The following is a 23,440-nucleotide window of genomic DNA, read 5'->3' on the forward strand; positions in this document are numbered from 1 at the left end:
GAAAAGATAACAAAACATAATCTGATTTTACCAATATAGCCAATTACACCAGAGGCAACAACAAGAAGGAGTGTAGTCAAACGTTGTCTCATCTTGAGATTTTTTCTTTAAAATGATTTCATGCTGAAGTAGCCGGAGGTAATATGTTTTGTTGCTTGAGCCCGCCATAGCAGAGAACTGAATGGAAGGTTGTGATATTTCACATTTGGTCGGATATTGAATTGTTAACACTACTATTTGCTGCCCACGTATTAAATGTCTTCAAGGTCTCCTCTACACATGAGTCTCGACAGACGTGGATGTAAACTGCAGCATGACTGGTCGATAGAGCCACACAGCAACAACGTGGTAATCCAAGTTTTTCCACCAAGCAGGTTTTTTTACTTTTGAAGGTCAGCGGTTTGGAAGATCCTTTTAAGGTGTTCTCTTTAGTGGATTACTAATGTTTCTTTTGTGCAAACAAAGTTACCAATTTGCAGTGGGGGTGAGTTAGTAACTCCGATATTCTATTACAAGCAAAGACTGAGTTATATTTTTATTGAACTTAAATTACACAGATTTTAGGGTAAATGCAGAATCCTGCCACTGTATGAAACTACTGGATCCTAATTATAGGCGCATTAAGTAAATGCTTTCATCTTCCTGTAGTTTTATGTGTACAGGCTTAATCTGGAAAATAACTGTAAATCTGGTTTAGAAAGTAGTAACTTCACATGGGAAATATATAGGTACAATGGTAGGGGTGGCTGTATTGGCATTATATGAATATACATCAGTCTCCACTCTCTTGATTGCGCACCCCTTCACATTGACTGCCGTTGCCCTATGGCAGATTCTACTTCATCCTAATTAGAATTAATAATTGAAAATAGGAAATCAATATGTGCAAATTAAGTCTGGTAACAGTTGGTATTGTCAGGTTGACATTGTTTTTTGGAGGGACCATGCCATTCCAGGTGACTGATTTACTGCTGTGTGTTATGTCTTTGAAGTGCTACAGTCGTGGCTTTATTTATACCCAGGTCACTGTGTATTGTTGTGCACTGTAGATAAATGTCCGCCTTTGCTCTGATTGCTTTTTTTTGTTGTTGTTGTCCTGTGGCAAGAGAGCAAAGGGTTTGTTTTCTGCAGGACAGGGTGAAGGGTAAATTATTAATTGGAAGGAGCAGTGGGCTGTGTAACAATTTGCTGATCCAGAGGCTTTCATGAGCCATGTCAGGTTGTGTTGAACAAGTGACTGGTTTACTGCAATGAGGCAGAGCATCTCTCGCAGGGCGCTTGCATTACTGCTCAACATGGGCAGCTTTATTAGAAACTGAGGGGCACTCTTTTTAGTAACGTTACTTTTAAGTGCTCGTTCGGAATAACACGTGAGATGACCTGGCCTTGTCGGTTTCAGTCAGCCACTGGTCCTGTTAACCTAGTTACAGCTGTGCTGCAGGGGAGCTGGCTGCAGTACTTCTATTGATCCATGTTAGCATCCTATAGAGTAGAACTCAGACAAATGATCAGATCCTCCTCAAGATAAAGAACAAGGCCAGACTTTTTAATCAGTAATGCATAGTCCTAAAAGAATTAAGCTATTCACTCATTAGTTTTGTGGCTCCAAGTAGGCAACAGTCAGGTCTTGTTAGTTCTTCTCCAGCTGCAAGGTGGTATCAGGAGGAAGTGTATGGTGCATTATAGTGAAATGTTTGAGCAGCAAACTCTGCTCATAGACCTTGTGTTGTTAGCTTGATTGTGTGCTGCTTTCCCCCCAAGGGAAATGCGAGCACACAGGGTCTCAGCTAAGATGAATTAGGGCAGGACAAAAGACACGCCCAACCGCAGAAGCCGCAGCATGCTGTTATTCCAGTTCAGCAAAACGGCGCCCATAACTATTGGCAGTTTCCTCTGTATATTTAGAAGTTCATTTGTCAAGCTCTCATGGATGTATCTAAACTTTTTACTTGTCGTGCCTGGGTTTTCTGGGGACTAATAAATAACAGCATAATGGGTGTCAGCAGAGCACGAAGGTGCCAGTAGGACCTGTCTTGTAGCGTATTGGCTGCTTTTACAGCCCCAGGTTTAACAAAGCTCAGAGACATTTATCACTCAGTGCAAATTTACCACTTTACACAACAATCATCACTTTCCCTGTAGACCCCGTACCAGCCCTGTCTGCTTCTCACTCAGTTAGTCTGCATCAATGAGTCAGGGAGCTGTGATGAATAGTTGAGTGTGGCTTTTTTTTGAATAACTCCTTTTGCAAATAGCTCATATTGATTGAAGAGCAGAGTATTACATATTCTCGTGTCAGCTAAATTATAGGAACAATTGTTTCATTGTTCATTTAAAAAAAATATATATATATATATAATTTTAACATTTAAAATGTCTAAAGAAAGTCTGTCTCTTTATGCCATTTGTAAGTGGTGGCCTGTCTGCATTAATTCTGACCATGAGTATAATTTGAAAATTCAGATCTGTCAAGGAAAGAAGGGGAAAAAAAGAACAAAGCTAGTGGAACAAAGTGCGATCCAGACAATATGAAACTCAGAGGTGCATTCTGCTCATGAGGCAATGCAGGCGACTCATCAAGACAATGAGTCACACTGCTTTGCTTTGCTACAAGCTCTGCTCAAAAGTAAGCGTAGAGTAAAAGGCTCTCAGGCGCCAGAGCGTTTTCCCTTCTAATGTCTTTAGTTAAGTTATTCCTCAAGTGTCAACAGTGTGTGTTAATAATAGTTATGTGACAGTGAGTGACTCAGGCAGTGGGGAGTGAAGTCAGGCTGCCTGCCAAATATTCCAGTAGCAATAATGTGGCTTTTACAGTTTGAGTGGGCAAAGGAGAAAGCAACCGTCTGCACCATCCACCACCACTAGCCAGCATTTATACTATAATTGTAATTGAAGTTTGCTTTTCCCCTCCGTCGAGCTGAATAAATGATGTCTAAAACTTGGGCGCCATTTGAATGGTGAAAGATATTCTGTGTTTAAAGAGTTTGACTGAGGCCTTCATTTTGAATTTAGCTTGGAGAAGCTTATGGCAGCTTTCAGCGGCGCAGACTTCCCCTCGTCGAGAACAGTGACAAACATTTTGCTGTAAGTTGCCAAGTTCAGGAGAGCTTCTGAATGAAGTCTGCTGCTGAAAGCTGTTTGGTTTTAATCCTGTTTCAGCCAGCCTCTGATTATGCAGGCTCTTGAACATACTTCAAAGCTCAGCACCACCATGATGGCTCTCTCAGCCTATTCTTTGGACATCACCTTCAGAAGTTTACTACCTGCCGGTAGCCCTTCATGATCTGTTTTGTTCCAGCAGAGGGGATTTTACTCAGCATCTTGGGATTGGACCTTTCCTTGTGTGTGAGGTTATCCACATTCTAACTGTTATACATTATGAGCTCTGAGAGCTCAGGCTGGATGGTGTATGTGTCCTCTGGTTAGACACAGTGACCCAGGCCAGACCAGCTAATGGTTTGGACTGCATCTTCTCTGGTTTCAGTCTGTGGGATTTGTTGCCTACAGACCGAAACCCACAGGAGTCCTCATCACCACACACAATTTAGCTGTTCTCTCTGGAAGCTGAAGCCTTCATGCTACATGTTACTTTCTTCTGCTATTTCTCTCTGTTTTTGCCCGCAGCTCATCATGAACTCTGACTCCTTAATCACAGTTAAATGCTGGCAGAGCTGGGGAGTGAAAGACTACTGGGTAAAGTTTCCGAACCTCCATGTAGGAGAGAGACAGCAAGATAATGGGCTTTGCTCTCAATGTGCCTCAAACTGGAAGCTAAAGGAGGTTTAAAACTTCAAATAGTAACATTTGTTGAGCTCCTAAGCACCAGAAAAGTCTGCAAATTAAGCACGGGATAGATTTTGGTTTATTCTGTTTCTCTCTGCCTCTCTGGTATTTATGCATTGATTTTTTTTTAAACTGATATTATATTTTTAGTTGTGCATGTAAGAATGTAAAATGCCATCTCTACTAATGTGGCCAATGTTTGAGCTGAAGCCAGAGGTGATGATGCCTCTAAGTTGTAGAGACACTGCCCATTTTTCTGCTGTGTTGAGGGAGCACTGTTGAGCAGAGGAAGCTCTGATGAGTGCTTATAGACTGCTAAACCAAGTTGCAGTTAAACTGCTCATCCATTACCACCACCGCCCGCACACCCCTCAAGTTTAATGTGCCAGGGTCGTTTGCGTGGCAGCAGCTCAACCTTCAGGGAGCTCATTCATGGCAGACTGGAGGCCAGGAGCAGATTAGATCAAATCAGTGAGAGCCCTGTAATGTAGTCTCTAGTCTGTCCAAACGCAAAAGCAATACTGCACTAGCCCAGTGTTTCGGGACCCCCTTCAGGGCAGACCTGTCCGTATCAGTGAAGGCCTGATCATCTTCCTGCTGTGTACCTGGAAAAGCAGGCTTCAGTGCCGACCATGAAACAGAGTTCATTAAGCTCCAATTTTGGTTGATCACAGCTCTGGCAAAGTGAGCATAGAAGGAGGGGGGGCCCTCAGCGTCTTTACATTTTCAGCTCAGGCTGTGTTGGTGTGCGAATCAATAGGGGAATATTCACCCTCCTGGCTGCTGTGCTGTCCTGGATCTCAAGCTGGGCTTTTCTGTGAGGCAATCCAGCTGCTGATGGAGAGATATAGTGCCATATCAGTCACTTAAATCATTACTAGGACCTCAAATGAACAATTACCTGGCTGGGACTGAAGGCAGCTTACTATCCCACCTCAGTGCTGATCGTTCTTCATTCACATTGTGATTGTTGATCACTAGTTGTTTCCTTGATTACAGGTCCAATTGAGTTTTGTGGGGTTTTTTTTTTTTAAACAGAACAATTCCCAGGAATGTGTGAATTACTTGTTTTACATCATACCCTCAGGTACTTCTTAGTAATGCCACTGAATTTAACACTGAGCAGCCATTGTCTCATACAGGTGTGGATCCAAATTAAACTTTTCTGTTATATTACTCCAAGTTCAGCACAATTAGTCAGCTTGTGCATTTAGCAAAATGTGAAAAACGAGTGCTCGCAAACGTTTACAACAGTTTGATCATTCGACTGTCTCAAGTACCTTATTTCTTTTTCCATTTTGACAGCTGGCTGCTGAAGTTCCACCTGAAAAGAGGCGTTAAAAACATTAAAGTATCAAACTGTTATATATGAAAAATGATTTGTTCCTCGTGTTAGTCTCTGAGTCCTCCTTCGCTCTTTCGTATAGTCACTGAAAGGTGTGAACAGCTTGCACACGTGCTTCTCTTTTTTTTCTTTTTTCTTTTGCAGATTAATTTCAGGGTGTTATTAAGATTATTCTCTGTGATGGTTGTGATATGTCAACATCACATATATTCAGTCTCACGCTATACATTTTACCGCCATTTCATCGTAACAGAACTGTATTTGCACCTTTTTAATAGTTTTATTTGCTTGTTGGTAACGCAGAGCTGTCATCTGTCCACTACAAGGAATTTGAACCAAAACATTTAAAACCTGCAAATTTACATTTTTATATCAACACTGAGTCTAATGACTGCTTTTACATGCGGTGAAATGATCTGCTTTTACATGTGGTGTTGCTGGAAGGATCAGCACCACCAAATTCATGCCTTTGTAACTGGATGCAGAAATTTGCAGTAACTTCATCTTCAGTCACAGGTTGTCATGAGATCAGATGAGACAGGTCCTGACTACATAAGGTTGCCAGGTTCCCATGCTAAATGAGATCTTAAGTATTGTATTACAGGACAGATTAAACTGCTGAGACCATAAACTGAATAGGAAAATGTTGGTGTTGAAGCCGGTCCCAGCTGTTATAGCGGGAGATGCAGGATACACCTTGCATAGTTCATCAGTCTCTTGCAGGGCTAACACATTCACACATTCATACTCACACCTACCAATTAAACTGACATGCATGCTTTCAGACTGTGGGAGAAAACCAGAGTAATCAGAGAGAACCCACTCAAAGGCTCAGCTACATTTGTTGGATTCAAACCCAGGACCTCCTTATTGTGAGGCAACGCTGCTAACCACCTCTGAAAATGCTTAGAGGGATAATAAGTGGAGCCAGTAGTGAGGTCATAGGCAATTTTCTCAACCACCGGGATCACCCCCTGCTGGCCATTTTAAAGAATACAGGTTTAATGCACTTGTGTGAAGGGTCCGTGTTTCAAACCGGTAGGTTAAGGTGCCCTGACACATACAAAGAAAAAGATATTGTGCTGACTGTTTGTTTTATGATGTCGCTCTTCCCCTTGCATGCAGCTTTAAAAGTAGCAACTGCAACATATAAATTATGCCCACATCCTTGGCACCATTACTGTAAGATGAAGATGATGTTAGAAAACCTTTAAAATTTTCATCCGCAGAGCTGTAAAGTTGGATTTTGGTATTTTCTAGAATGATAGAAAATGTTAAAAAGCTGAAGTTTCAGCCGTATTCGGTATTAAACATAAAGTTATGAAATCTTCACAATTAATAAAGGTTGAAAGGTTTTCTGAATGCTAGGGTAGCAACATAGGAAATATCAAATAGAAAAAAATCATATTAAAATGAGAGGTATCCTGGGTAAAGACCTTAATATATTTACTTACTTTTAGAGAGATGGTTGGTCAGGATGTCTTTTGGGGAAGTAGTTAACAATAATGAAGCTTTCTTTCACTTGTTTTCTTTTGTATTGACTCATACAGACACGAGATATAAATGTTGTTTTGCATTGTTGCTACCTTATAATAGGACAAGCACAAGCATATATGGGTAGTTTTTGAGAGTATGAAACAGAAGATCAGTGAACTGTCTCATTTTGATTTCTAATCAGGTCTTTTCATTGGGGAGTCTACACGTTCTTCCTGTCTCTCTGTGTCCATTTTTCTTAGCAATTGCTTGACAGCGTTAGCTCTGTGGAGGGCCTTTTGTCTGTTTTTTGCTCAAGGCATCCTCATAAAAGTACCTGCTCTCATATAATCCTGAGCAGGAGTGAAAAAAAATCATTGGAAAGACCAAAACCAGCAATTTGTTGTCATACCTTTCAACTCTGTGGTATTGAGCCACAAGGTAATTTATTCCCACTGAAGATCTAAACAGTGCCCTGATTTTATAATTTAGGGTTTTTTTTAGAAGCAAACATCTTACCAAGCAGGGAAATTCTGTGTTGTTGTTGCTGGCTACAACAGGAAGATAGTAAACATATTGGATCTGTCCATAAACCGCAGTGCCAGTGTACTGGTTTTGGTAACAAAGGAACACCACGGGCAATGTTCCCTCTAAGCTGCGCGTGTGCGCAATTGCGCACTGCTGCACGGTCTCTGCGCACAGAAAATCTGTGTTGTGCACAAAAAAAAAAAACTAACCTGAATTGAAATTAAAATAAATACGTTAACAATTCTGTTTTGCAGTGTTAGTCAGTAAGTGACTGGCTGCTCCAGTATGGGATTAGAACGATGTCACCTTATCCCATAGTCCAGCCAATGATGCGATTCACATTCGTATATACGCAGCTAATCAACGTCGTCCACAGGCTATGACAGCATCCTTATGTGCCGACACCGGTGTTTTAGCTAGCAAAGCGGCGTGGCTGATGTGGAGTGAAGCCACGTTAATGACAACGTGTACAACCATTGGAGATGTGAGCAGGACAGCGGAAACGCTCGAAAGCGCTCTGTGCCTGTGAGCAAAAACAGCCCCCCTCCCAACCCCCGCCACCTTTCCTATTGGTGGAAAAATGTACTATGTGGACCAATCAAAAAATGATATGGCAACATGGCATTTAGTTGTTTAGGAAGGGGGAAGTTTTAGGAGTGACGGCGGTGTTTTGAGATGTGAGAGGTTTGCAATGTTTAGCGCAAATCTTGTGTAGTTAGTGTGTAGTGTAGTCAATAGCTTTTGTTGTGTGTGTGTCAGAACAATGAGGCGACTGCTGAATGTTACAGGAGTTACAGGAGTGATACATCTCCTGTTGTCAGACCTGCAGTTATCAGGCTGTTGTTCTCCTTTATCTCATAGTGGACAGAAATTATTTTTGGAGTGGCACAAATAATTTGTGTGGCATCAAATTTTGATGCAGAACAGCTGATTGTTCTGTAAATAGTTTGAAATGTTTATTTAAAAAAACACTCTGGCTGCATTTTTAGGTAAACAGCTGCAACAAACTTTGTTGTTTGCAAAACTCAGTTACTTTTTTGAAGAAGTAACTATATAATTAATTGCCCAACATTGGTCATTATATACTGTATTTTGCAGACAGGACTCTCTCCCAGACCACAGACTCATACTTATAATACAAGTCAGAGCTTTATAAAAAATAAAAAAATAAATAAAAAAAAGAAAGTTGTATTTTCAAAATTGGAGTTCAAGTTATTTTTGCTTCCAATAGTGTTAACATACTGCACAGGTCATGAACATCGTAAGTGGGCTAAAGCAGTTATTTAAAAGTAAAACATAAATGCTGTAATTTGATTATTTTAACAAACCATGTAACTTAGATGGATTCGATGCTGGCGTGACCACAGTGCACACGTCTGCAGGGAGTTTGTGTGTTCGCTCAGACACATGAAAAATTAGAGGGAACATTGACCACAGGTACCAGTGTGCTTTATTGATGTGTTTTTAATCGAGGTCTGTGGCCCACAGGAAGACTATCAGCCTTTTGGTACACAGATAGTATTTTAACAATATGTTCAATTAATTGAGTGAATAGATTAAATCCAGCAATTTGTTTACTGTTACGTGTTCAAAAGATAAAAAAAAAATACACAGATTAAAGCTTTAGATTTTGAATTTGTTGAACTGATGAAAATTAATATCGGAGGCATAGAGATAGATTTGCAAGCAGTCTGAGACAGTGCTTCCAAATCATACCATTATAATAAAGAGTAATTCATTGGGAGGAAGATTTCCCCTGATCATTTATTATTAATGATGAATTTTTATGGTTATTCCAAACAATCATTAATGAGTCACTTTATTATTTATTGTGCTTTTATGTGACCGTTATGATTTTCAGTGTTCACGAGTGTATTCTGATGCATAGTCTCCTCTTTTTTCTGGTGTGCTTGATGCCACTTGTCTCTGTGCCTGCAGGCTGCGAGAGTGACTTCTGGGGACCTCACTGCAGCAATCGGTGCCAGTGCCAAAATGGGGCTAAGTGTAACCCCATCACAGGTGCCTGTGTCTGCACTGATGGGTACCAGGGATGGCGTTGTGAGGAGCCCTGTGAGCATGGTTATTATGGCAAGGCGTGCCAGTTACCATGCCAATGTCTCAATGGTGCCACCTGCAACCACGAGACAGGAGAGTGCATCTGTGCACCGGGCTACACAGGGGTTTTGTGAGTACTACTATCATATTTACTCTCTTGGCACATTTTATGAAGCAATGTGAGTGTGCTATCCAATTTCTTGCTGATGCAAAGAACTGCAGGCAAAGACAGGTTACTTATCTGATACTTTTGACTTGTGTGCTGACAGCTGTGGGGAGCGCTGCCCCTCTGGTAGTCATGGGCCTCAGTGTGAACAGCGCTGCCCCTGTCAGAACGGAGGAACGTGCCACCACATCACAGGAGATTGTTCCTGCCCTGCTGGGTGGACGGTAGGTCACAGAAGCAAAAGCAAAGGCCCGAGGGGAGAAAATACTTGAACGCTGTTGTAAGTTTAGGGGGGGGGGAAGTACAATAAATGAGAATGTTGTGTCTCTGCTCCCTGGAAGGAGAAAAAAAAATTGAATTTGTAGTGTGGAGTCTGACTACTGTGAACTTTCCATGTGAAAATTAACTCTGCATTGACCTTTCTGAAGATAATATGTGAAAATATCTTCCACAGTAAAGTGTACAGTTTTGAACTTACTTCTTGAATGTAATGCATTCAGTTGCCTTCTAAAAAAAAGAGAGAAGAAAAAGTAAACACATCTGCAGACACATAGGAGAACATTAACGATAGGTCTGAACTGTCCAAACATCAATCAAGTGTGTTGGCTTGTTTTCACAGGGTTCAGTGTGTGCCCAGCCCTGCCCTCTTGGCAAGTACGGCATCAACTGCAGCAAAGACTGTTCCTGTCGTAACGGTGGAATGTGCGACCACATCACAGGGCAGTGCCAATGTGCAGCCGGCTTCAGTGGACGCAGGTATGCAGGTGACACCTCCGGCTGACAAACAGACCGCTCAGTTATTATTCAAAAAGGCTTTTTCTGAAGTTCTATCAGCAAACTTTTTTGTTCCTACTTAAAATAGGTCATACAAAGGCATGATTTATTGATATTAGTATTTAATGCAAAAGAATGGTTTCATGCAGTTCCGCATTTAACAGTCACTCATTGACCCATTCTCTTTGTTGACTTCTAAATGAGGCACAAACCTGGCTGTTCTTTAAAAAGATAAAGGAAATCCTAGCATATTCTCATACTCGAGAGAAATAAGCATTTATAAATGCCCATTAGTCCATTTGAAGGTAGATTGGAAGCTTTTAATAGGGGCGTTGTATGTTTAATTAATCTTGTACTTCATGCTGGCCAGCAAGGTTTCATGTCTTCAGCCTTCATCCTCATCCACTCTCAGCCTATCCATTGATCTCACCATGAGCTACATGCTGTTTGGAGTCTGCTCATTAATTATAAGTAATGGGCTTATATTAAGGTCTCATTGAAATCCACAGATCTTTTTAGTTCCTCGTGCCTGCCAGAGCAGCCCAGAGCAGCCTGGGTTTATTAGTTCAGCTAAAGCAATTGTCTCTTGGATGGAAACACTTCCTTTACAAGACCTTTTCCTTTACTTTATTATTTTGCAAAATTGCCCTCATTCATTTTGTCAGTGGCAGGTGAATTAAACTGCCAGGAATAATCTAAGATTGTGTTACCCCCCACCCTCGTGTGTCTAGTATAATAATGCCATTGTCCTCTGATAAAACTAAAGCTAGGGTAATTTAAACATGAAACATAACTTGGCCATTTTATGTTGTAATTGAGCTATTTGTAAAAGCTTTGTTACACTCTTGAGACTGAAACTCCACCAGGAATGTATACTTAAGTCAGTACATTGAAGTGAATGAAGAAATCCATTTTCTGATCTACACTAATTTATGTGCAGAAAACTGAAGCAGTTTCTGTTTAGCTGATGACGATTACTGAGTCTTGTCCAACCCCTGCAGAGACGCTGAAGTGCTGACAGCAGAGGCCCGCTGTCCTCGTTAAAATTTGACTACGGATTTATGAAAGTATTTTTAAAGTAAACATTCATTATTAAAACTTTGAATTGTAAGAAGAGTGTTAATAATCAGTGACTCTGAATATGACCACTTTTTCAGTAACGACTAATCTAACGCGTTACTATTTCCATAACAGTAGTCAGATTAAAGTTACTTGTCCAAACCACTGTGTGTTACTATTTTTTTAAGCAAAAAGATTTGGTTTCTTCTTTTCGTCTCAGCGGATGACAAACGCATACGTGTCGTGAAACGTCACATAAGCGTCAGGTCACGTTTCCCGCTCACAAGCAGCCAGCGACGTAAAAAAAAAAAGTGTAAACAACAATGGAAGGAGAGAGATGTTCGTTCTTTAGCTGGAAATATGGTCACTATTTTGAGTTTCTGTCAACTAAAGATTTTGATATTAAGGTTCGTTGTACACTCTGTGCTGGCGAAAAAGTGTTATCTATCTTCAAAAACACGATGTCAAACTTAAAGAAACATTTGGAGTCGCAGCACAGCACAGTCAAACTCACAGAGTCCCACCAAGTGGTCCGAAGCAGAGAGCCATGACTTCCGCAGAAGGTCCTACACCCCCCAAACAACAAAAGCTGGACTTTGGTGCAAAACCAGTAAGTGATGAAGAATTGAAGAAGTTGGTCACGCAGTATATTGTAGAAGAAATGCTACCAATAAACACTGTTGACTCGCCCTCGTTTTGTGCCATAATAAAAAAGATCCCTACTTCTGTTAATGCCGAGCTGCCTCACCGAACGACTTTTACTTCTTACTTGAAGGAGTTTACAGAAATGGAGAGAAATTTGAAGGCCGCACTGAATGAGATTGCCTTTGTTTCAACTACCGCGGATATTTGGACTGCTAACAACAGAAGCTACATGGGAGTAACGCTCCACTGGATCAGTAGAACCACATTAGAGCGCCACAAGGTTGCATTAGCATGTAGGCGAATTTGTGGTAGACACACGTATGATGTCATTGGTACAGAAATCGAAAACATTCACTCCTCTTATGGATTACTCAACAAAGTAGTTGCAACAGTCACTGATAATGGATCCAACTTTGTTAAGGCGTTTCAAGTTTATCATCCTGTCACGGAGTCCGATGATGAGACGGAGGAGGAAGAGTCCACCCCCAAAGACGATGATGTCACTTTTTCTGATCTGTCAGAAATCCTCTCGGCTGAGAATGAAAGTGATGGTCAGCTGTCTCTTGTGTGTTGATGGTGTGCTTCGCATACCATCAACATAATTTGCACACGTGATGTGGAGAAACATTTAACAACCAATGCAGAGAGCAGGGCTGTGTATAGGAGCAGCACAGCAAAATGCACAGCTCTTTGGACTAAATCGAGTAGATCTACACTTGAATCAGAAACAGTGGAAGAAATCAGCAAAAGAAAGCTCCTAATACCAACATCCACAAGGTGGAACTTTTTTGATGCTGTAAAGAGAATTGCAGACATCCCCATGGGTGAGCTGAATGCTCTGTGCACAAAGCTAGGACTGAAGTGCTTCAAAGATCAAGAATACCAGTTCCTGCATGAGTTCTGCATGGCCATGAAACCTCTGACTGCAGCACTGGACATTTTACAAGGCGACTGTCCATATGGAACTTTACTACCAACACTTGAAGTTCTGATGCAGAAAACCCAGGCTGTGAAAGATGACCTCTCCAGGATGACTGCAGGCCTTCCAGATGCCATTGTACAGGTACGCTCCATCTTGAAATTAGTCAAATTTTCTGCTTCATACAATTCACAAACATGGAACAGAATGTTAATTATAATTGAAAAATAAGATTAAAACAATTAAAATGTTTACAAGTAACCTAAAACAAAATAAATCCATAATACTGATCTCATATTAGGCATGGTTTGCAAATAATTCAATAACATAATAAATTGTAGGCATAAAAATATCGATTATGTTTTTTAGGCTATTCAGACTCGTTTCACCAGTGTGCTGGACAACAAAGATGCCATTCTCGCAGCTGCCAGTTGTCCAAAATTCAAACTCCGATGGCTGAGAGATGCAGGAAGGAGGGAGCGAGTAAAACAGCTTCTGACAGCAGAGTGTTGCACCACTGCTCCTCTGGCAAAAAGCCCTGCCAGTGTGCCCAGTGCTAATACATCTAGCAGCCAAGGTGAGATGGCAGAGCCAGAGGAGGAGACCTATTCTGCAGAAAAAGAAGTCATGGACTACCCGATGTCAGGCTACGACCTTCAGATTCTGCATATGTTTTCAAGCATAAAGACAATTTTTTTTTAAAGTATAACACTCCAACCCCATCAAGTGCTCCTGTGAAGCGACTTTTTAGTCTGGGAGGTTTGGTGCTCACGCCTAAAAGAAATCGACTTTCTGACAAAGGTTTGAGAAGCTTCTGTTAATGAGGTACAACCACTGGTTTACTCGCTCCACTCTACTGTTTCCCCCATAACATGCAATGACAACATATACTGAAAAAAAGAGAATGGGGAATCCAATTTAAATAACTATTTACAAGTAATTGAATTAAGTTTATCAGAGTCACTTAATAAACTTATTAAAGTTTTCAAGTTGATTAACTTAAATCAATTACTTGCAAGGAAGTAAGGCAATTTAAGTTGGACCTGCAGTCTCTTTTTTTTCCACAAGATTAGTCCAAAGTTATAAAAGCGGACAATAGTGCTTACATGTGGATGGTATAAAAAGTATCTTAAGGGAAGTCAAAAAAGACTCTTTGTTTGTTTGTTTGTTTGTTTGTTTTTTATAAAAAGTATTTATGTTAAATGAAGTCGACTTATTGTTTTTTATAAAGTATTTGTTAAAGTCAAAAACTTTCTTTGTTTTTTTTTTTTATAAAAAGTATTTATGTTAAGTGAAGTAACAAGACTCTGTATTTTCATACAAACAAGTATTTCTGTCAGGAAAAAAGTTTTAAGTTCAACTTCAAATGTCAGGAGATATATTGTTGACTTTACTGTTAAAATACACTTCCAATAAAGTGAGTATTGGCAAAACCGGTTGATGTTTTTATGTTGAGGCAGTGGGGAGTGTTATTGGCAGCTTCTGAAAGTAACTAGTAATCTAACTTAGTTACTTTAAAAATAAAGTAATTAGTAAAGTAACTAAGTTACTTTTGGAAGGAGTAATCAGTAGTCCGTAATATATTACTTTTTCAAAGTAACTGTGGCAACACTGTTAATAATATATCCATATTATTTAATGCATTGAAGCTGGGGCTGGAGTTTTATTTCAATTTCCAATTCTTAAAGAATCTTTGCATTGTGTAAAATATGATAAAACATTATTGTTTTTTAGTATTATATTTACATGCACTTTCCAAAAACACCCTGTTGCATTCAGATCTGCCGCATTTCCTCGGGGCAGAGATTCAACAAGGTGCTGGAAACATTCCTCTGAGATTTTGGTTCATATTGACATGATAGCATCACACAGTTGCTTCAGATTTTTCAGCTGCGTGTATTGATGTGAATCTCCCGTTCCACCGCATCCCATGGGTACTCTGTTGTGGATTGAAAACGTGTGACTGTTGAGGCCGTTGGAGTACAGTGAGCTCACTGCCATCTTCAACAAACCAGTTTGAGATGATTTGAGCTTTGTGACATTGCGTGCTGTCTTGCTGGAAACAGTCATTAGATGATGGGTAGACTGCTGTAATAAAGGTACGGACATGGTCAGCAACAAAACTCAGGTAGGCTGTTTAAACAATGCTCAGTTGGTACTAATCGGTCCAAAGTGTGCCAAGAAAATATCCCCCACACCATTACACAACCACCAGTTGGAACTATTGATACAAGGCAGGGGGGGATTTTTTTGTTCCCATTCTCTATAAACCCTTTAGATGGTTGTGTGAGAAAAGAGATCAGTAGATCAGCAGTTTCTCAAGTACTCAGACAAGCCCATCTGACACCAGCAACCACGCCACATTCAGAGTCACTAAAATCACTTTTCTTCTCTGTTCTTATGCTCGATTTGAAGCAGGTCGTCTTGACAATGTCTAAATGAAGCTAACTGCTCAGAGTTTCTGCCATGTGACTCACTGATTAGATATTTACATTAAGAGGCGGTTGAAAGGTATACCTAACACAATGGCCATTGAGTGTTCTCCCTTAAGAGGGTCGTTGACCCGCTATTGATCATGTGCCTCATCACACGAGCCAAGGCGTGAAAAAGGTGAGTGTCCTTATCAGCAGAGGTTTCAGGTGAAACCATCGTGAGACCTTGCCTCACACTGTCATGTGAACTATTAAGATCGCCTGATGCAAGATGTGAGTGGGGGTTATTTAACAGCTAACCTTCTGAAGACACACAAAAATGTAGTCTGCTATAAAATCAGATGGTGACTGGCACCAATGTAAAACAATAAAATAATAATAATACAAATAAAACTTTACAAGCAACCTATTATATATTTATCTTATGCTTTTAAAATGTGAACAGAGTGGTTAGAGTAAAATATTTGCCCGCATTTTTTTTCCTTTGAGTTTAGAAGGTTTAGGGTCTATGAAATATGTATCCAAAATGAAATGTTTCAGCTTTACTAAAATGGCTGTAATAGCAATATTGCTCATAATAAATATAAAATTGACTCAATTTCCTTCATGTAGTTGTGACCATGTGCAATTTGTAAAGGCTTTTTAATGCTGTAGTGATTAAGCATTGACATTGTTGAAAAATACCATCATTTATTAACTGAACTGCACTCACAGAGCTGAAAGTTGGGATTTGTCTGTGTTTGAAACCCAAAAACATGAACTAGAGAAAGGACAGAAAAATGAGCACATTTTAAAAGATGGAACCAAGGAGAGTTTGAGATTTTGCAGATTATTCTTTATTCAATTCAGTTTATTCAATTGTTGAAATTAACATTGTATATATATATATATATATATATATATATATATATATATATATATATATATATATATATATATATATATATGCACAAAAATAATCTTTAATATTTCCAACATCAGATTTTCATGTTACAAGTCTTGACTCATTTTTTCCCCCATGTACCTGACATTTTTTAGAGCAGCAATTTAAAAGACCCCGTCATTGCTCTGTAATTTTCCTCCAGATGTCAGGATGACTGCCCTGTGGGCACCTATGGACCGCAATGTAACCAGAAGTGCGAGTGTCAGAATGGAGCCAAGTGTCACCATATCAATGGAGCCTGTCTATGTGAAACAGGGTTTAAAGGGCCTAATTGCCAGGAGAGATTCTGTCCCCCAGGTCTTTACGGCCTCATTTGTGACAAGTACTGCCCCTGTAACACCACCAACACCGTCAGGTAAGTGAGACATCAGTGCAAGGCCACACACAGCTTTGCTCTGACCAAGCCCTGAAGCAAAGACTCTCCATATGAATAAAGATTTCTGCAACTCAATTTTGTCTCATCTTAGCTCTATGCCAGCACTCATTCTGAAGTCTGGACACCTCTTAGCCATGTCATCCAGTTAGCTTTTAATCGCGACCTTTGCTTCATTCATAATTTCTCAGCAGCATTCATAGTTAATGCAATGTTAATGCTTTGATTCCGGCAAGAGTTGGGCATCGGCCATAGAAGTCATTACAGAACGAAGGAGAAAAGGGACACCTCATCTATCAAAAACAAGCACGTAGACGCGTAGATGGATGAATGGCTTTTGGCGCGGACTTCACACTTTGATCCTGCTCAAGAATGAAGTGTTGATACTTTTAGAGCTCAAACTTCACCTCACCCTTTTTCTTCCTGTCATTGTCCCATATTTCTTTCTCATTATATTGTAGCTGCCACCCGCTTTCTGGTGAATGCACCTGCTCTGCGGGATGGACAGGACTTTACTGTAATGAGTCCTGTCCGCCTGGATTCTATGGAGAGGGTTGCATGCTGACTTGCAGCTGTGCCAACGGAGCTGACTGTCATCCTGTCACGGGTACCTGTACATGTGCCCCTGGGTTCATGGTGAGTATCATGTACAATCATTGCTATTTTATTGTACTCATATCTGTGGCCACTTTCAGGATAATGTTTTATTAAAGATTTTCTTTCAAATTTGACCTTTACCTGATCTCATGAGATCTAGATCTCTGTTCCCAGAGCCAAAATGCCAAGGTGGGGCCACAGCTACGCTATGGAAACCGAAACACAGCCAATGTGTACTCAAGGAAAAGGAGGAAAAAAGAAGTTGGTGGAAAAACAGAGAAAAGAGCACTCAAAATGCATTAAAAACAAGCATAAGCTTAGACGGCATTTAAAACATTTAGAAAGAGCAGTCCTTGAGCATTCATGACTTTGTGTTCTAAACCACGTTGACACTTGCATGTCCATTTTAATTTATTCGCAGCTATAATTACCATGTCAACTTGTAATTATGCTATTGGTTACATTAATTTCTCATGAAATGCTCAAGGGTTAATTGTATTTGTAACCTCGCTCCTCGTGATCTTTAATATACTGAAGAATATCTCTATCTCCACTAACCAATAATTGTACTCGCATGTCTCATATCATATGCTGTGAAACTCTCCGCCGTGAGCCAAAGTTGTGAAGGTTGCAGCTTTGACTTACGTTTCATGTTTTTTTGTGGCTGTTGTAAAATGTTTGTGTCAGTGTGGTCATAATTTTTTTGGAAGTTGTCCCAGTTTCACTTTAGAAGCTTTTTGTACACAGACAGTCAAGAGCAAGGTGAGACATTTTATTATCGCCTTATTATAAATGTGCTCTACCGCATCACAATAAATCCTCTGGTACCTCCCAGTGCAGACATTAATAATGGGTCGTGTGTATTTTACAAATACAGTCGATATGTCTTGTAGCATCAGTGATCTGTACTCCTGGACCAATTGGGAATAAAATTGAATCCTTGACCTATATATGTTTTCGTTTTAGTCGTTTTTTGTTGCAGCCACATTGTTCCCTCTTACAACTGTCAAATTAGTTGGGTAACTTCAATCAGTTTTCCTATTGTATTTCTTGTCTTGCAATCTGAAGTTAGAGAGCAACAGCGACTGCAAGGGTACATTTCTGCCAACATTACATTTCGGTGGAAATTGCCTGTGTCTTACAGCAGGCCACTGTGGTGAATTGAGCTACCGAGCAGGGCCGCAGACTGTGTCTTAATTTGCTCCACCTGTTCTCTTTGGCGGCTGCTGGGAAGGACTGCCAGATCCATTAAATAGACCTAGAGGGCAGGAGCTGGAAAGAAAAGAAGGCAGTCAGATGGGACCAGACACACCTCATATGGAGGATTGGTGTGTTTGAGTGTGTGTGGAGAGTTTTTTTTTTTGTACTTTGAACAAAGCTGCTGCTGTGCAAACACTTTGTTACAGAGGTAGAGCTGTGTAGCTGCTACCTGTAATTGTGTGACATGCATCACACATGGTTATTATCACATGGAGCTTTTAAAATGTGGTTGATGATGGTGTTGCGGCTATGATTGCAAGCGAAGTCACTTCCCCGGGGGACAGCTGATAAGACTAAGCCTCCCCACTGCATCTTTGTTCTGGAGTCCCATCGGGGGGCAAACCAAGCAAAATGTCTGAGCAGACTGAGCACCTCCACGCTTGATTTAGCTCTAGTAATTGGACATGCTCTTTTTGACTGGGACAAAGTGATTACATGTTACCTATTCAGGCATTGTTCCTTGCAATCTGCAGCATGTGGACTCTGTAAGGTGTCTTTCTTTTTTTTTTTTAAATTTTTTTCTACAGATTCTGTTGGTACCGCTTTATTTGAAATATGAATGCATTAGGAATGGATTCCGGTCTGCCTTTGTAGGTGGTGAAAACAATTTTCCTATCTCTCAGGGATTTCTTTCCTCATCAGAAGGTTCAGAGGTTCATTTTCAACCATGCTGCATGAATTTTAAACTGCACTCACTCACCCAGCAGTTAGATGAACTGTTAAGGAGTGAGAATGATTGGTAATTAGTGGTGCCATTTGCATCTAGTCTCGAAGGGTACCAGCCTGATCAATGTTGTGTCAGCTAGTGGCTTTCTGGAAAAAAATGCACTCCAATTACATTAAGATACTAATAGGTATGAATTTAGTGCTTTGGCCAAGGACGACCTGGTCTGGTCTGGTTACTGCTTCTATCGGCTGCGTAGTTATGTAAGGTCCTGCTGCTCCTATGCAATGGACTGACAGCCCGTGTATTAATAATGATTCTCCACATCCAGACTTCTATCCTTCCCAGCTCAGAAGGAATATGAATCAGTCGACTAATGAGAGAGCTGCCTTTCCCCACTTGAGAACAGACCAACCACTGGAGTCCGCACTGTGAGGGGGGAAACCAAGTGGAATTCGACGCAGTCATGGAGGCAGCAAAATCCATGTGGTCATTTGTGGCTGTATGACGTTTTATCCCTGAGTCCAGTCACCAGTAAATTGCCTGAGCTCTGAAGAAAGACTGCACCTCCCTGCCAGTCCCCCTCTGTCCAGCCCTCCCCCATCCCCCACCCCCCAGCCGGTCGAACTTCTTGCCGCACTTAACAACTGTAACTGAACTGCTATTGTTAGCAGTCTTGAAGCTGTCGTTTGCGGCAGAACAAAGGTTATTGCAACCGATTGATAAAAATTTCATTCGCAGACAGGCGCTTTTATGTGGTGTACGGGGAGGAGAGATGTTTTAAGATGTGTGTTCTGCCCCTGGCGTCCACTGGCACATCTCCTCCTGCCTCATGTTTAAACTGAGTTCAAAATGATAATGAGAGCAGTGAGCAGCCAGCAGTCCCCCAGATCTCTGGTGAGCGAAGCAAGAGCCACTCAGGACTCCTCTGGGCCTCTAATTGGAACTCTAAATCATTGTGTCACCTGTCACTCAAGTCAGGGTTTGAAACAAAGGGTGTGGGCATCCATAGACTGGCTGTGATCTCTAGCTGAGGGAGGGACAAGAGCGGTGGAGGTGGGTTGTGCTCAGCCTTTAAAGCAGAGAAATTCTAATGACTGCAGGATGCAGAGGACAGAGACGGAGTACTTCATGTCCTTTACCAGATACTTAATTTTAATGCAACAACACTAAAAGGCTGTGCCAATGTGGCTGCCAATCTTTTCTATGGTATATTAGAGTGAGAGGTTAGAGAGTTGGTCTAAGAGTGATACCTGTGGGATCCTGTCCATCCATTTCACTGTGGAACTCATTTACTTGGATTTTATCGCTGTTTTTGCCTAGTGTGGCTTTGGCTGAATATCTAGCCTGATGAGGGCCAATGTGCTAAAATGTAGATACAATGTTCTCACCACAAGATTCAGCCCCATTTCATTCCCATGCTGTCAAATCCATGGAAAGCTGCTAATGTCTCACAGACGAGCACAATGTGTTTTTTGCCATCAGTGCTGTGACCAGTGTTGGTCAAGTTACTTGAAAAAAGTAATCAGTAACTAATTACTGATTACTTCCCCCCAAAAGTAATACCGTTACTTTACTGATTACTTATTTAGTATAAGTAATTAATTACTTAGTTACTTAGTTACTTTTTAAAAACACGATTTACAACCTGAATAGGTGATAAAGCGATAGATCTTTCAGCCCAATTCTACTTTTTCTGCATAATCCGTCATACAAAATGTAATCAAATGGAAAAGTCTCTTTTTTTTAACTTGTTTTATCAGTTTTAATCTTTTAACTTTATGCATCAAGCAAACATTAAATTATATGCAACATTCTCTGATTTGAAGAAATTTGTTTAACATTTAAACCTATTTTCTGCTCATTCCAGCACATAAAATAAAATATTTTTTTTGTTTACACTCACTCTTTCAAATAGATGCAAGTAAAACACAGCAGAAAATAAATAAAATCAAAGACTAGCGGCCCTGTTGCTCTATTTTCACCTGTAAAGCAGGAGTGGGGTAGGCGGAGGTTTACCCTGGTGCAGGTGTGCCGCAGCGGTCAGTTGAAGAATCCATGAGTTTCTCTGTGAATTTCCCATTATGTCGTAGCGCACTTGGTGCTTGTTTAGGGGTTTTTTTTGCTGTAAAAAGAAGTTGTCTTCCCACGCACAACGGACACTAATGTTTTTGTCACTTTTTATGGAATCAAACTCAAAGTAAGGTCAGTACTTCCACGCTTTAAACGCTGCACGCTCATACTCTCTCGTACTCGATATATTATCCATTGTTGATCTGCACACAGCTGTTGTCACAAACGTCGCACTCGCTTACGTCATTGTCATGAGACGCTCTCGCAAAAAAATCACGGTTTTAGTAACGCAGTAACGCAGCGTTCCTACGGGAAAGTAACGGTAATCTAATTACCGTTTTTGCAATAATAAACTTGTAAAGGACCCCTTGGCATCACATTTATGGGCAGGGTTAATGTGGGGAAGGTGCATGTTTTAACCCAAGCCTCAATCTCCTGATGCTGACTTATCTGCTCATTATAAGTGGACCATTATCTTTCTGTGTCTAAGACTGCTGCTGACAGTGTGTCAAGGACACTGGTGCCAAAGGACACATTATGAGTATCTTAAAAGTTGCCATTTTTTGTTGCTGCCGTTTGGCATGCTAATTTGGCTCACTCAGCAAACCGGTAAAGTTGAAGCCACAGAAGTGGTTCGATCTCAAAAATCCAGTTTCTTTGTCTGTTTGAACACACAGATGTTTTACATATTTTTGTGATTTAGTTTAGCTCACAATTCATGACGGTTTCATCATCTCCAATGTCCATCGCAATAAGCATCCATAAATCAGATCTCAGACAAACTCCAGGATGTTCTTCTTTACCTTTCAATGTAATGTAATGCAGTGTAGTGTAATCCAGTCCATGGGAAGCTTGCAAACAGCAACTTGTTATGCTTATGAGCCATATTTTTATTTCATTTCAGTGTGCCAGTTCCATTTGAATGCCAATATTGTCTTGACTGCTTGAGTGGGGTCCACAGTGTCAGATTTTGAACACCCTTATAGAGTAAGGCTTACAAAATACATCTTCCGCAAGTAATTTCACAAGGCAAGGGCAGTAACTTAATGTGACTTTGGTTTATTAAGAACTCAAAAGATTGCATTAATAGAGTGAAGATGATTAGATAAGAGTGCAAAGTTAGTCATTGCTTGATTGGAGAAAGCGGTGAAAAGTCGGGATTCTCCAACTTTGGAGTCCTGCCTGCGTCTCAGCTGAAAAGGAAATCTAACGGGAGATGGAGATGAAGAGAGAAGTTGAGATATGGGGTGAAATGGGGTTGCAAAAGGCAAACCATGGCTCAGAGCAGGTGCTGTCAGAATATATAGAGTGCATAATTGGAAGTTAAGAAGAGATAGCTTGAGCTGATCAAGTGTGGTCCTTCCTTTGAACTTCAGTTACTTTCTTAAATCCATTCAATTTCAGTCTCCATACAGGCACAATGTGACTTGTTTAAGTAAACAGCTTAGTAAGCTATACAGAGAATTAGAGTCAACCTTCCCAGTGTTTCAGTCCACATCCTTTTAGACTATTTTATTCCTTTTTCAGTCTGCCAGTGTCAGCATTTATTGCTATGTTGGCTGTGTGCTGCATAACTTTGCGTTATTTCTCCCACAGAGTGAGGACTGCTCTACAGTGTGTCCACCTGGTCTGTTTGGACGTAGTTGCTTGTCCACCTGCTCTTGCCATAATCATGCATCCTGCTCTCCTGTTGATGGCTCCTGCCTCTGCAAGGAAGGTAAAGAATCATGAGGCTGAGCACAAGTCTTCTATATCATGAGATAAGGTGTACTGGCTGTGCAGATGAACAGATGGATGAACATTTGTACACATAAATTCTTATGGACTAAATTCAGTTGCATTCTGTGCATTGGGTTGTTTTCAATTTTTCAGTCTAATGAATAATACATGACATAAGCTATTCTTAATTTCTTAAGACAAAATTTTATGGTGTCAGTACAATGCAAAATTCTTGAGCCACCCCTCATTTCCATGTGTTTCTCAAGGAAAATGTGAAATAGGTGCATTGATTCATTGAAATGTGCAAACATGAATGAGAATGCAACATGCAAGGTAAAAACTGTTCGTAAATTCTAATGAAATTTCGTATGACCGCCTTTATTCTTCAGCAGAGCATGAACTCTCTTAGGCAAGCTTTTTTTGTCATTTCTTCATGTAGGTTTCAGGAATAGTTCTCCAGGCTTCTTGAAGAGCACCTAATAATAACGAGCATGGTGTGGGGAGGCCAATCTATGACTGATAGTATGCAATTGTGTGTGTAAAATCATTGTCATGCTGATAAATGAAGCCACTGTCAATCAGACAATTTCCAGATGGTTTTACTTGATGGATCAATGTATGACGCTATTTTC

The 23,440-nt window shown here is 40.5% G+C and overlaps 1 protein-coding gene and 2 pseudogenes across 10 annotated transcripts in view; all 3 read left to right on the forward strand.

Annotated features, from left to right (window-relative positions):
* megf11 (multiple EGF-like-domains 11) overlaps positions 1-23,440 on the forward strand; it is a 78,597-nt gene that overhangs the window by 38,735 nt on the left and 16,422 nt on the right. For all 9 annotated transcript variants that reach the window (XM_085166840.1, XM_085166843.1, XM_085166842.1 and 6 more), the window contains 6 exons: positions 9,068-9,314; positions 9,454-9,574; positions 9,970-10,106; positions 16,265-16,477; positions 16,957-17,131; positions 22,686-22,806. In XM_085166840.1, coding sequence (XP_085022966.1) covers positions 9,068-9,314; positions 9,454-9,574; positions 9,970-10,106; positions 16,265-16,477; positions 16,957-17,131; positions 22,686-22,806 — 1,014 coding nt within the window. The remainder of the gene's footprint in view (positions 1-9,067; positions 9,315-9,453; positions 9,575-9,969; positions 10,107-16,264; positions 16,478-16,956; positions 17,132-22,685; positions 22,807-23,440) is intronic.
* On the forward strand, positions 10,143-12,526 carry LOC146515461 (uncharacterized; annotated as a pseudogene).
* On the forward strand, positions 12,539-13,925 carry LOC146515462 (uncharacterized; annotated as a pseudogene). The gene is made up of 2 exons (XR_014875149.1): positions 12,539-12,891; positions 13,117-13,925. The product of XR_014875149.1 is annotated as an uncharacterized LOC146515462 (transcript).

The sequence above is a fragment of the Neolamprologus multifasciatus genome, chromosome 7, assembly GCF_963576455.1.
Source record: "Neolamprologus multifasciatus chromosome 7, fNeoMul1.2, whole genome shotgun sequence".
Classification (NCBI taxonomy): Eukaryota; Metazoa; Chordata; class Actinopteri; order Cichliformes; family Cichlidae; genus Neolamprologus; species Neolamprologus multifasciatus.